Source organism: Sturnira hondurensis, unplaced genomic scaffold, assembly GCF_014824575.4.
Source record: "Sturnira hondurensis isolate 20B ecotype Veracruz unplaced genomic scaffold, ASM1482457v3 Scaffold0022910, whole genome shotgun sequence".
Lineage (NCBI taxonomy): Eukaryota > Metazoa > Chordata > Mammalia > Chiroptera > Phyllostomidae > Sturnira > Sturnira hondurensis.
This window is the reverse complement of record NW_028095541.1, coordinates 14436890-14452652: the sequence shown is the minus strand read 5'-3', so window position 1 is coordinate 14452652 and position 15763 is coordinate 14436890. Positions and strand designations below refer to the sequence as shown.

At 38.3% G+C, this 15763-nt stretch overlaps 1 protein-coding gene across 1 annotated transcript in view; it reads left to right on the top strand.

Annotated features, from left to right (window-relative positions):
- MYO3A (myosin IIIA) overlaps positions 1-15763 on the top strand; it is a 198074-nt gene that overhangs the window by 95266 nt on the left and 87045 nt on the right. The window contains exon 16 of the mRNA XM_037037128.1: positions 13850-13976. Within this exon, the coding sequence (XP_036893023.1) occupies positions 13850-13976 (127 nt within the window). The remainder of the gene's footprint in view (positions 1-13849; positions 13977-15763) is intronic.

The window sequence follows — 15763 nt, the reverse complement described above, 5'->3', positions numbered from 1 at the left end:
AAAGATTTCCTTCTGTGCCATTGGTTATAGTTTTTTAATTTTTACAACAAAATCAATTGTTTAATAGGCTTTTAAAGAATCTTTCAGACTCTGCTCTTCGTAGTTTACTGTTTGCTATATTGATTCGATCCAGTGATAAAGGATAGTTCATGGGACTTCTGATAAAATAATAGCATAAATATGGTACTTGGAATTTCCCACAACCACATCAAAATTACAACTAAACGACAGAACAGCCATCACTCAGAAGCACCTGAATTCTAGCTGAACATAAGTCCTACAACTAAGGATATAGAGAAGAAGCCTTTTCCAGACTGTTAGGAGGGGTGTAGATTTGCAAGGGGCTGATCCCTCATCTATGTGTGACGGATAAAAATCAGGAGAGACACCTTCCCCCTGAGGAGGGAAGGGTTCCAGCTCCACATCCGATTCCCCAGCCCAAGTACAAGTTCCAGGCAGAAAAGTTCCCTATTCAAATTTTACTTCTGGCTATAAAAACCACTGGGATTGTGTCTGAGTGAGACAAAGGCTTCTGTACTCACAGGCAGTTCCTTTTAAAGGGCCTACACATATACTTACTATGACTCATTTGCTCTGAGCTCCAGTCTTGGAACAACAGCTCAAAAGGCAACAGGGATATATGGGGAGGAACTGAAGTGGCTGGCATCAGGACAGGAGCTGAAAGGGCAGCTTTCTCTCAGCCAGAAGTGCAGAAGTGCTGAGGCCAGCTCTTTTCTGAGCCTTTCCCCCACATAGCCTGTGCCATATCTGAGCCTCCATCAACCTGGTTAACACCATAGCCCCACTTTGGTGATTCCCTAAGGCCCCACCACACCCAGCCTGCAGGCCCATACAAGCTGTTTCTAGGGGCTTTTCAATAAAAAATGGCCTGTCTTGGTTCATACTCCAGACATTCCTAAAATCCCTCAAACAAGCAGCATCTGGCCTCAGGAGGCTCCATACCTTTCGTTAAGCGGTCCCGGGCCTATCCCTAGTGGCATTCAGCCTTGCTTCACAACTTGTCCTGAACACCTCCAATCCCAGCACGAGTAGCAGCCATCTGCAGATAGCTATGCAGCCCATGGTGGACAGCCCCAGCTAGAACTCAGGTGGTAACTGACCTTGCCCACCACCTGCTGAGAGGCCCCAGAGCCAGCACACCCTCTAGACAGCTTCAGACCACATCACAATACCACCCAACCACCTCCACAGTGATATGCTCAAGAGGTAGACTCAGAGGGCACCAGAGCCCTGTGTAAGTATACCCTGTTCCATAGGGTGGTACACTGCTTCACAAATAATCCTCCGTGGTGCTCATAGCCAGTTTTTGCAACCAATCAGCTTGGGGGTAAATCTCTCCCATTGATATGCCAATAGCTATCAAGACTCAATTATAACAGGAGGATATACATGACCCACAGGGGATAGGGGTGTACCCCACTTGACTGAATGGGAAGGCTGTGCCACTGGACCTTACAAGACACCTACTACATAAGGCCACTTTACTAAGCCAGAAAGGTGTAGCAGCTCTACCTAATATATAGAAATGGAAATGGGGGAGCTGCCAAACTGAGGAGATAAAGAAACAAGTCTCAAATGAAAGAGCAGAACAAAACTCCAGAAAAAGAGCTAAATAAAATGGAGACAAGCAATGTACTAGATGCAGAGTTGGAAACCCTGGTTATAAGGATGCTAAATGAACTTAGGGGAAGAGTAGATGAACTTAGTACAAATTTCAATAGCATAAAAAAGACATGGAAACTATAAAAAGAGCAAGTCAGAAATGAAGGAAACAGTAACTGGAATGAAAAAAAAAACATAGGGAATCAAAAGTGGAGTAGATGAAGTGGAGTATCAGAGCAGATATTTGGAAAACAACAAAGCAGTAAACATCCAATCAGAACAGCAGAAAGAAAAAAGAATCCAGAAACTCATATGAGGATAGTATAATGAGCCCATAGGACAACTTCAAGCATACCAACATTCATATCATAGGGGTGCCAAAAGAAGAAGAGAGAGGAAGGAATTGAAAACCTATGGGAAAAAATAATGATGGAAAGCTTCTCTAACCTGGTGAAGAAAATAGATGTATAAGTCCAGGAAGTGCAAAAAGTCCCAAACAAGAGAAATCCAAAGAGGCCCACACCAAGACACATCATAATTAAAATGCCAAAGGTTAAAGGCAAAGAGAGAATCTTAAAAGCAGTAAGAGAAAAACAGTTACCTACAAGGGACTCACATAAGACTGTCAGCTGATTTCTCAAAAGAAACTTTTCAGGCTAGAAGGAATGGGCAAGAAACATTCAAAGTGATGAAAAGCAAGGACCTACAACCCTGAAAAACTATCACTTAGTATCAAAGGACAAATAAAGAGCTTCCCAGAAAAGAAAAAGATAAAGGAGTTCATCACCACCAAACCAGCATTACAAAAAATGTTAAAGGGTTTTCTTTAAGAAGAAGAAGGAAAAGATCGAAAATACAAATAAATAAATGGCAGTAAATACATATCTATCAACAATTTAGTCTAAAAAACAAAGAAAACAACAAACAGAACAGAAACAGACTCAGATACAAAGACCATTTTGACAGTTGGCCAGATGAGAGAGGGTATGGGGGATGGGTGAAAAAGGTGAATATAATTGAAAATAATAAAATAAATAAATAATCATTTTTAAAAAAGAAATCACTGAGAATGTGAATCAGGATTTTAGATAAACTCTGTTAGGAAAGTAATATTCAGTTTGTTGAATTTTCATTTTATTTTAATAAATAACATTCCTGCAGCTTTAAACAGTTCATGTGCCTATTTAAAAAGTTTACTGAGATTCCTTGAGTTATCAGATCTAAGAGCTTGAGCTAAAAAAAGTATGAAATTATTCTCTTGGAAAATTTTATCAAAAGCAAAGTATAAAATATAAAGATGCTGATATAATTGAAACTTTACAAAAATCATTTAAATTACATGCACTGAAGTTAAGGAATCTAATCATTTTATAGTGTGTTTTTAAGGCAAAGTTGACTATCTGCTAAAATGGAAGGTTGTCAACAATAATCTTTAGTCCCTTGGCCCATTTACTTGCCAGAAAAGTAATATTTCTACAGATAGATATGTTCTTGACATAGAGAAAAGTTTGTAGCTAAGTGCATTTTTTCCAAATATGGAACTATATATAAGACCTTCCTATTAATTCTACAGTCTTGCCTTCTCTTTGAAAAGTTTTGTCTCCAACATGAATGTTCTTGCTGTAGGCTTGTAGGGAGGATATTCTGCAGACCTTGACCCTGGGGAATGAGACATCATCTCTGCCAACTGGGTGAGGTTAGAGAAGAAAGCTTTTCTCTTGACTTGAATTCAGGGCCCTGCCTGCATGGAGATGTTTACAGAAGTTAGGGTAATCTTTGCCCATCAGAAAACATTTCACCTCTTAGAGTTAATTTTTCTAGTGTGGCCTTTATCCATAGCCAAGAAGAATTCATATTTGATGGGGAGACTCTGTGCCTGGCTATTTATAACCTGAGAGCTTAGGGTGCCTCCTTGAGTTATGAATAAATAATTGCTACTCTGTTTCTAGATTAATTAATTGGTTGTATAGAGAAGGGAGGAAGAGGTTGAGGGGACCTGGCTGCTTCCATAACCCACTGAGGAGAAATAATTCCTTCTAGGACCAGAGAGGAATTATCACCATGACTTCCCCCCAAAGTTCTGTTTTTCCCAGAACACTAAATTATATGAACAAGAGGGAAGGAATATTGTGGACTCAATGAAAAGCCAAGTTTGAATGCATTTTTAGTCAAATACTCTACTCACAGAAGTCTTAAGCTGAAAAGTTGAGTAACTTTTTCGGTTTAGAAGTAGAGACTCCAACTTGACCATCCTTGTTTCAGAGCTATTCATTCCCTATAGATTCATGGACTCTACCGTGAACTTTGGGCTTGTGACTCAGGCTGTCACTCTATAACTACATAGTTAACTGCTGCTCAAATCAGGAATCTCATTGGCTCTGTGGTCTTTAGACAGAAAGGAGATGATCAGGTCCTTTTCTCTGTTGATGCATGAAATAGCTTTTAGGCTGTCAAATGGTATAAATAATCCATTGTTTAATAAGATTTCTGAAAGTTTGTGGGGAAACTTGCAGGCTCCGCTCTTAGCTGTAATATGTTACTATGAAGAACTTTTTCCTGGCAAAAAAGATGTCTGGTTTTTAAAGTGGTCAATATGTAAATCGCATTCCCCCACTCCATCTTTACAACAAAGAAGAAGAAGGAGGAGGAGAAGGAAGAAGGAGGAGGAGGAGGAGGAGAAAGAAGGAGAAGGAGAAAGAAGGAGAAGGAGAAGGAGAAGAAAAGAAGGAGAAAGGTTGGCAGGGTGACTGGATTGATATATGAAGACAGGAGAATTTCCTTGACCAGTAGCACCCTTTGCTGGAGAGCTGAAAGGAAAATGATGGGGATTGAACAGGAGTTGGACAATTGAGAGATTACTAAGCTTGTAGAACTCATTGGGGATATTTCTTTTAAAGAGTAGAGTGGTGCACACCCTTTTGTGGGGCATGAGGTGGTGGACATCATGTCAAGATGAGAACTGTGCTGTTAACTTATTGAACTGCCTTTTAGGAAGGAGGTCTGAACTGTAACATCTGGAATCAGATATGACCCTAATACCTTTCCTAATAAAAATAGATATTTTTATTACTAGTGACATAAACATGTTTGTAATTGGTTCAGCTCTGAGAGAGTAAGTCACTGACTCAAAAGGCATGAGTTTCATCTCTATTTCAGGTGATGTGATTGCCACCCAGTGATTGCAGACAAGCTGTGAGAGATGCTTCAGATGTCACATTCCACCCTGTCTCAGACATAGTCCCATTCTTATGTTCTATTCCAATGTTCCAAGAATCAGCAGTGACTACTTGGGTCTTTTGCTCTCATCCTGGTTCAGAGGACCAAGACCTTATCCTCCCTTGAGTGTTTCAACACATTAATTCTAGGCTAGCTGCACCAGGAGAAAAACAGGGTATTCTTCTGTTCCAGCTGTCTGGGACGATACACTAATTAGTTTAATATTAACTCTGTCTGGACACCAATCCTTCCTGGGTTTGGCCACTTTCAGGTGCATCCTCCTCTCTTACCCCTGCCAAATTCAAATTCAAATCTGGCTCCTCCCCTTTGGCTACAACCCTTTCCCTCCCAAGGCTTTCCATAGCTCTGTCCTCTCCCACAGCTTGCACCCCTTGGAGGCACGTTGACATAAGTACTAGGGGGTATCTGATTTATTTAGGAATAAAGTGAAAAAAGGAAAAGCAGTCTCTACCTTTTCTCCAATCCTTGACCTTAAGATGAATGTTGCTAGTGGCAGATGCTCCTTTAGACTGTGATCTGGCTCTGTAGTTTGCCTGCTGAGCAGAAAACAGGAGAGTGTAATTAGAACTCTGCCTCCTTTAAACTGCAGCATCTTGTATAGAAGCAAGCAGCTCCTGCTCTGACCAGGGCCCGGCCACTCTGTACTTCTCTGCTTTCTGTCATCAGGAAGGCTGACCTTACCAATTCCCTCCCCCAGAGGTTCTTATCTTAGAAGCAAAGAATCATTTTTAATTGGTTTGTTTACTTCTAAGCCCCGCTGATTAGAAGCAATCTTTCTCTTATATTTTTGGTTCAACTCCTCTCTCTTGCTTAGTAAAGCAATGTTTAGTAGCATTAAATGAAACCAGTCTTCCAGTTAGCCTCCACTGACAAATAGAATTCACTCATTTAAAACCATACATTCCAAATGTAAACACACTCTTTATTGAACATCTGAACATACAGCTTATGATAAGGAAAACTATAACAGCTGTTTCTGAAGCTGAGGCACAATCACTGCTAAACATTTTGTGAAAACTTAGTCTGGTTCCAGATGACTTTCCTGGGATGTGTCAGTCTCCCGTCTGAAAGCTGGGATTCAGACTTCCCAGGGCAGACCAACCCCAGTTCGGAGGCTGTGCAATGAAACCAATTGATTGTGTACTTCCTTTTCATACTAACCCTGGTTTTTGTTTATTTGCTTGGTTTGCTTTCCCACTGACTTTCCTTTTTTTAAACTTTCTTGAATATGTCCTTTGTCAGTAGTTGCTTCATTTCCATTTTGGAAAGAAGAAACTCAAAGTCATATTTAGCAGCGTGATTCTCCTATCCCTTGAGCACAGCTTGCTGCCTCCCAGTTGACTGTAGCACAGTTTGATGACTCTGCAATATAGTGTTTCCTTCTCTCTTTTTAAATCCTGATGTTTCTCTGATTGGTGTTGACAGCATCCACCATTTGTGTCCTTCTAAATAGTCAAAGGGTTTCCAGTTCGCTTGTATGCTTGTCATTCGGCACAGTTTAGGCAAATCAAAATCAAATTATCCCCCCAAAACCCACAAACTGTAAAACTCTGAAACTTTTCAAATCATATAATTTGTATGTCATTTTCCTGCCATGGTTTAAAATAATTGATTAGTAGTTTCGTGAGTCAACTCATTTCAAGGCAATTTTTGACATGTCGTGACAAGAATTTTTATTAGTTTCTCTGTACAAAGTCATATGTCTTATGTTTAAGATGAGATTGTTGTTTTTCCTGCTCTAATTTTGCTTACTTTTTTATCTAATCTAAAATCACAATCTGCAACATTTTTTGGATTACAGTTACTTTAATTATAATCAAATAACATTTATGAAAGAAATTTTTAAGTATTTTAAAGCATCACACAAAGTATTGAATTTCTGTGAAATACTTCATTAATAAAAATTGTTTTGGTCAGTGTGGGAGTTGCATATGTCTTTTTTAGTCATTTGGTAATTTAAAAATAGTAATTCGATGCCTAGTTATCTTCATTCAAAACATACAAAATTAGTTACTTGTACAGTGTTATCATTCAGCCACCACTGATGAAACTTGAATGGAATGACAGGACTGAGGAAGCCAGTTGTTGAAAACAAGAGTAATTCTGTACTGGTGAGTCAGATCTATGAGTTAAATAAAGTTCCTGGTGCTGCCAGTCTCTGGCTGTGTGTCTTTAGAGCAGTGACTAAACCTCTCTGGTCTAACTTTCTTTATCAGTAAAAGGAGGGCAGAGAAATGATCTATTTCTGAGTAACTTCCTACTTGTTATCTATGATTCAAATTGAGGGCTATTTAATTTTATTCTAATCTTTGCACACTATTCATTTTATTGTTATAGGCACCTGCAAAAGTCAACCTAAGCACAGAGAAATAGACATATCCCTTACATACAAACAGCTGCAAATACTGATTACAGAGCTCCTTCTTTCACTCACCCACTTCTGTTTGTCTAGGATGTGGTCTCTGATAGCATCTGGTCACAGGGTACTGGCCCCAGCCTGTTCCTCCCTAGCCGACCCACTCTGTCTATTATCAATGGCAGCATCAGCATCTTGGCTTTCCCAGGACTGGAATGGATAGTGCCACTTGCCTTTGCTAGTGTCACTTTGTCATGGCCCGTGGTGATTCTCACCTACTTTGAGGTCTAGGTGTTGTCCTTTATCTCACCCCTCTCTCACATGGGTTTCAGTTAAACAAGAAGTGTGGGTTGAGGCTCTAAGAAAAGACATGTGTGCATGCCACCAAAAGGACTCTGCACCAAACTCAATCCACCCAGCGGGGATATAGCTTCCATTCCCGAAATGAAATCAGAGAGAGGGGATTGTGCATCTTCTAATCACAGGGCTCTACTGCTTAGAGGAGTTCACTGGTTTTTGGAAGAAAACAACTCAGCCTAGTATGGTCTTGTTATTCTCATAAAATCTGACTATTGACTCATGCTGCAAAGCTTGAGACCAAAAAAGTGGACAACTAGATTTTTTTTTAAATCCAAGGAAGCTGAACACCCTTATGTTCATTGCAGCATTATTTGCAATAGCCAAGGTATAGAAGCAATCCAAGTGCCCATCTATTGGTGAGTGGACAAAGAAGATGTGCTACATTCACACAATGGAGTACTACTGGCCATTAAAGAGTGGATAGACCTAGAGGGTATCATGCTAAGTGAAATAAGTCAGACAGAGACAGACAAATACCATATGATTTCACTTACCTTTGGAATCTAAAGAAGAAAACGAACCAACAAAGTTGAAACAGACTCATAGATACAGAGAATATACTTATGGATACTAGAGAGAAGGGGAGTCATGGCCTGGGTGAAAAAATTGAAGGGGTTAAAAAGTACAAATTGGTCCTGGCTGATGTAGCTTAGTGGATTGAGCACAAGCCTGTAAACCAAAGGGTCACTGGCTCAATTCCCAGTCAGGACACATGTCTGGGTTGCGGGCCAGGTCTCCAGTAGGGGGCACACAAGAGGCAATCACAGGTTGATGTTTCTCTCCCTCTCTTTCTCTTTCCCTTCTCCTCTCTGTAAAAAAATAAATAAATACAAATTGATAATTACAATAGGTACTTGGATGTAAAGTAGAGCATAGGGAATATAGTCAATAATATTGTAATAACTATGTGTGGTGTGAGGTGGGTACTGGAAATATCAAGGGAACACTATGTAAATTATATTATTGTCTAACCACTATGCTGTATACCTGAGACTATAACAAAATAATACTAAATGTAAACTGTAGTTGAAAAATAATATTTAAAAAAGAATGGGGATAAGAGCAGTGTGAACTGGAACTGAAGTATGAAAACAACCTGGAATTGGGAACCTAAAAAAGTGTGCCTCACTGAAAAATGTGTGAAAGAAACTAGCTGGAAATGAAGGTGCAGAAGCCCCAAAGGATGTAGAACTTCTTTTCATGCCTTGGTAAGGAACTGACACTTCATCTTCAAGAGAATAGGGCTGCTGAAGGATGTTAATGAAGGATATAAGATGATCTGAGTCGCCTGCTAGAAGGATCACGGTGACAGTTGTGTGGAAGATGGACTGGAGAGTGGCAAGACAGAGGCAGACTCTCATTAGGAGGAGCCCAATCCCAGAGACTGAGCCCATGCATTCATTGTGCACCTTTGGGAGCCTAGATGTAACCCTTATCCTAAAAAGGGTCGCTTCACCTCTTTATGGTTTTTAATGTTCATAGAGGTTGTGTGTTTCCCAATTATTTCAATATATGAATGATTTTGAAACCAAGTACCTACTTTATCCCTTAAGATTCTGCTTACACATTTTGAAAGATTTTGGTTTTTTAAGAGCAATTTTAGGTTCACAGCAAAACTCAGTGGAAAGTACAGAGTTCCTATATACCCCCTGTGCTCCCACACACACAGCCTCCCCCACTATAACATCACCAGAGTGTTGCATTAATTACAATCAGTGAATCCACATTGACTAGCTATTATCACCCAAAGTCCATAGTTTACATTAGGGTTCACTCTCAGTGTCATACTTTCTTTGGCTTTGAACAAATATGACAAGATCCACGGTTATGTCATACAGAGTAGTTTCACTGCTCTAAAAATCCTCTCTGTGCCACCTATTCATCTCTTACTCTCCTGTTACCCCTGGCAACCAGTACCCCTGGCACTGATCTTTTTTCAGTCTCCAGGAAAAGTTTAACCTTTTCCAGAATGTCAAATAGTTGGAATCAATTAGTGTGTAATGCAGCCTTTTCACATTGGCTTCTTTGATTTAGTAGTAGGCATTTTAAGGTTCCTCCATGTCTTTCCATGGCTTCCTAGCTCAATAATATTGCATTATCTGAATGTACCACAGTTTATCCACTCACCTCTTGAAGAATACTTCGGTGCTTCAAGTTTGACAATTATGAATAAAGCTGCTACAAGTGTCTGTGCACAGGTGTTTGTGGGGACATAAGTGTTCATCTCCTTGGGGTAACTACCAAGGACCTTGATTGTGGGATCCTATGACGGGAGTATATTTAGTTTTGTAAGGAACCGCCAAACTGTCCTCGACGTGTCTGTACCAGTTCACATTCCCACAAGCATCCAATGAAAGGTCTCTTGCTCCACACCCTCATCAGCATTTGATGTTGTCAGTGTTTGGGATATTGCCCATTCCAATAGGTGTGTAATGATATCTTATTGTACTATTAACTTGCATTTCCTTGGTGACATATCAGGTAGAATATCTTCATATGCTTAGTTTCCATCTATATGTTCTTGGTGTGGTATCTGCTAAGGTCTTTGGCCCATTTTTAATTGGAACTTTTTATCATTGAGATTTAAATGGCTTTTGTAAATTTTGGGTTAACCTTCAGCACATATGTCTTTGCAAATATTTTTTCCCAGTCTGTGTCTTGTCTTCTCATTCTCTTTATAGGTGTCTTTATTTAATTTGTTAACCTAAGAATCTTTGCATAAGGATAGAAATAGCTTTCAATTAACTTTGTTCACTTAACTCATAAACATAACTTTAAATTGCCCTAAACAGAACTAATCAGTTAAATTCTTTTAAATGCCGTACCTGTATTAAAATCTAGTGTATCTATCTCTGTCTTTCAGTTATTCTCAATGACCGACATCACAGGCTAACAAGGACTGTAGGCACTTGTGAAACTTTCTAGTCATTTAACTAAATCTCCTAAATACTTAAACTTATTAGCCACGAATATCTAATAATTCAAAATTATTAAAGTAGTAGGTCGAGTTATCCTATACATTTGAATATGATTTGCAATCAAATCATATTATGCTTTTCAGATTAAAATCATGTGTATTACCAAATAAGCATTTAAATTCAAGTCATAAGACTCATTGTCTGGTTTTTTAGTTTGTGTCTAATATTTTCTTAAAGTTTTAAATACTTAAGAATGAACATATTGAGCCCTGGCCAATGTAGCTCAGTTGGTTGGAGTGTTGTCCCATAACTGAAAGGTTTCCAATTCAGTTCTGTGACAGGGCATTCTACCAAAGTTATAGGTTCGATCCCAGGTCCGTGCTCAGGTGCATGTAACCCTTGGTCCAAATGTGTTCAATGCTCAGTGGAAGCACCAATCCCTAGTCCAGGCATATATGGAAGACAACCAATTGATGATTCTCTCTCTCCCTTCCTCCCTCTCTAAAAGCAATGAAAAAAAAAAGATCTCCAGTGAGGATAAAAAATTAAGAAAGAAAAAAAAAAGAATGAACACATTGATTGCCAAAAGATTACACACCTTGTTCATATATTTAACCAAAAACCATTGATACTGTATTCATTTGCTTAGGCTGCCATACCAAAGTACCGCACACTGGGTGGCTTAAACAAAATAAATTTATTTCCTCACAGTCCTGAAGGCCAGAGACAAGGTCGGATCACTCTGAGGGCTGTGAGAGAGAACCTGTCCCATACCTCTCTCCTAGTTTCTGGTAGTTCCCCAGCAATCGTTGGTTTTCCTTGGATAGCAGATGCCTCACCCCAATTTCTGTCTTCTTCACATGGGGTTTTCCCTCTATGTGTCCCTTCATATCATGTTCTTTTAAAAGGATACCCTACTCCAGTATGACCTCATCTTAGCTAATTACAGTTGCAATGACCCTATGCCCAAATAAGTTCACATTTTGAGGTACTGGGGGTTACACCTTTAACATATTAATTTGGGTGGAGAATATGACTCAACTTCTAACAGATACTGTAGATTTAATTTACTTTAACATCTCTATTCTAGTATTTTCCTAGGGTTGTGAACTGAGGCTAAAAGTTCAGAGCCATGTTTTGGGACAGAAAATTTAAGACTTTGGGAACTGGGCCCTGCATATTTCCAGGACAGGGTCTCTCAATTTTGGCACTATTTACTTCTGGGGTTGGATAATTCTTTGTCGTGGGAGCTGCCCTGTGCATTGTGGGATGTCTATCAGCATTTCTGGTAGTGGCTCTACCCACTAGATGCCAGTAATACCCCAGCCCCAGTTCTGACAACCAAACAACGTCTGCAGAAGTTGCTGGTTGTCCACTCAGAGCAGACTTGTCCCTGGTTGAGAACCACTGCTCTAGGATGGCTCATTCCAGCCCCAGATCCAAATCTGCCCTCTGAGCTGTGCTCTCTTCACCCTTGTCAGGGGGCAACCACTATTTCAACTGAATTTAACCAATCCCTATACTTCGTGATTGATTTCTGTATTCTTTTTACACTTCAGGCTAAAAGACCATAGCTTTAAACTCATTATATTGGTGACACCCACATCAAGAAAAAATATTTTAGAAAACAAAGTTAGACATGAAATAGAATCAGAGCTGTCAGTCACTACTGCACTTGAAAGTTCACATAATCTTCAGAATCTATACACAAGTCTCCATCTGTCTCATTTTCTTCTTAAAAAGCTACTTTTCCTCAAGTGTCAGAATTCAAGCTTGATGGGATATAGTCTTATCTTCAAGCTAATGTTTTAGCATATTCAGAATGAATTATATATCATTTCATTTGAGGATATATATTCTATTTAGTTTATTATTTAAAAAATATATTTTGATAGTGTTATTTTCTACCTCTTATGACAAAAGTACACTATTTCAGTTATATTGTGAGTTGTGGTGTGGTCAGTTAGAGAAATGTTCCTTGTTACCTTCTGAGCAAGGCACACCTGGAGGCTGATGAACCAGCAGGAAGGAAGGCGCTTCATCTCATAGCTCCATGCTGCATGTCTCAAACAAAGTCATTTAACAAAGAAATTTTTGGAATACCATGTTTTATAAATTAGATGCATCCTATATTTGAGCCACAGGGTGATATGTTTCCTTATCTCTCTGATCTTCTCACCACCATGATATTCATTATCCATCATAAAAAGCACACTTACTCAGTGATTACAAAAACCTCCAGTCATTGCTGACCATGGGGAAGGCAGGGGGCTACAGATTAAGTAGGATCTGTGGACCAGACACAGATCCTCATTGTCAGGATTTTTAAGTCCAGCAGCAGAAATGTTACTTTTTCACATAAAAAAAATATAACAACAATGAAATACCACCACACACCTATTATTGTAGAATGGCCAAAACACTGACACCAAATGCTGATGAAGATTCATTCAAAAAATATATTTGTATATTCACTTAACATATATGCTATATATGAATGAATAAGTATTTCTGAAGATATTTTTATATCCAGCTTTTATCTTGACTTGGAATGTTGGAGTGAATGGAATAATTATTTTTTAAGTGTAGCAGCTGGGCTAGAATAAATGCAGCAAAATAAAACAATAAAGGATTTTCTCCCTTTGTCCCATGAGTACAGTTGGAATACCACCTAAAAGTAGCATAGACTCCTTAACAAATGCCTCCAGTGCCTTTGAAAAGAGGCATATGTGTGTTTACATGTGTATATATACATATACATATGTGTTTCTGAATCTATTTTGATATACATTATATAGGATTTTGTGTTTAAAAGGCAATTACTATAAACTAAACTATAGCCCAAAGTTCTCCTACCTGTTCTTAAACCACACATATACTTTGATTTTGGTGCTGTGATCATTTGAATTTTCTTCCTTAACTAACCTTTATTCACACCTATAACCTTACTTTTTAGATGGCCTCAAAGGAAATGAACATATAGAAATGACCACGCTAAGGTCTGATGTTAACTCTCTCATGGACAGACTTCTTAGTGGCCTAATGAATTAGCTATTTCTACTTGCTCTGAGGGGAGCTCCTCATTTCTACTTTTTATTCATATTTGCATTCATAAAATATTTTTAAGCACTCACCTCATGAATAATAGATACCATGCTCACCTCTAAGATTAATGAATGAGGCCAAGCTTTCTTGGATTCTTGCCTACTTGGTTCTCTTAGTCTGACACTATAGTCTGCAGGATGGCCTTCTTATTCTGGAGCCTAAGGATTCTCCCAATCTATCCCCACCCATAGTCACTGCTTCGCCATACTCAAGGGTAGAGTGATGCTAACATGTGTGTGGTGTGTTTCAGCAACTTGGAAGTGTATACAGTATACTTGCTGCCATCTTGAATGTTGGAAACATTGAATTTTCTTCTGTGGCAAGTGAACACCAGATTGACAAGAGCCACATTTCCAATCTGGCTGCTTTGGAGAACTGTGAGTTCCATTATCATCCATTCAAAATTGAGCTCTTAAAAAAGTATAATGACATACTGTAAGTGTCATAGAAGGATAATTTCAAGCAATTGTATTTCTATGGAATCCTTAAAAAGAATACTCAGATTCAATTTGTGTGAAACAAAGTTTTTTAAGTCCACTGTTTGAAACAGATCTTCATACCTCCAAATGAACTGCATACTGTAGAAAACATTTCTAAAGACTAAGCTTTCATGACTATTTTAGGACATACTTACATTTCAATGTAAAAAACACAGAAAATTTAATTAAAATTTAGTTAACTAATCTAAAAAGGGTTAAGGCTGTTATCGTATAGATTTAGCATCTGTATCATTTCATAAGTAATAAAGATCTGTATATTTATTTTTATACTGCATAGATGTTCACACATTCATCCTGGGTTGATTAATTTTGCAGTCATTTTCTACATAAGAAAAGTACATCATGGTATTTGCTTCAAATTAACATTTCACTCACTTGCAGTCTGATGTTTTAACTCCAATAACTTAAGGCTCCCCACTGATATATTCTGGTGGCATAGCTTTTTAATTTTGATTACATGATATTAATTTTTGAATCATGATATACATTTTATTTATATTTTTTCTTGGTTTATACATAGGCATGAAGAGAATGAGATGTTGTAAGATAATTTCAGAGAACCTGATGCCCAACTATCATGGTCGGGCCTGTCCTTAGATCCCTGTCATCTCTATCCCACTGTGTCTCAAGAACCAGCTTGTTATTACAGGAGAAAGAATGTCTGAGGTTGACATGTACCTACAAACCTGTTCTGATATTTCATATATAAAAACTTAATTGGCACATAAGACATTAGGTTATTAGAAGTATAGTAACCAGATAACTTTAATGAGAGGGTTAAAATCCTCTCAACTGATTATACTAGAATTATCACCAACTAATATAATGAGTTACAGTAGAGGTATATTGTACAATAGATATGAACATACTTAGACATAAACTAAAAATTATTTTGATTATTGAGAACCTATTTCTATGTAGCAGGAGACAGGTCATAAAAGGTTAAAATAATATAAATATAGTTAAAATTAATGAAAGCACTTTCTGGAATAGCCACTCAGGGAAAATAGAAATTTTACTAATTTTCATTAAAATTATTTATAATTAAAGTGACAAGGAATTATCTTTAAACCAACACCATGTCTCCAGTTGATTTTACATATGCATTGCTTCATTTAGGCACCAGGTCTATCCATTCTATTCCACAAATATTTATCAAATCTGGCACCTTCTCTTTATCTCTATCATTGCCATTGTCATTCAAGACAATATCATCTCTCACTTTGTGATCTCCCATTTGTTCATTCGACATCAATTCTTGATTTTTCCAGTCCATTCTCCAGAATTTATCCAGAAATAACTTAATGCATCTATCAGTAGGCTCTTTCAATCCCCCTCTTCCTCTCCCTGCCCCTGGATGTTCCCTCCCCTTTTCCCTACCTTTCCCCCTCTCATTTCTCCTCCCTCTATCTTCCCTTTCTTCCCTCTATTTTCCAACTTAAATTTCTCATTAGCCTCCCATTTATCCAGGATGAAGACCATCAAGACTTGGACTTTGTTTTACAAAGTATTATACTTTGCAGTACAGTGCCTGGCATGTAGTAAATACTCAATGAATATATGTCAAATTAATGAATGATATGGTATATAAATAGATGCACAAATCAATAGAAGGCACCGTTCAGAAATAAATGGAGCATTTCAGGCCCCAAGTAGGAGCAGCA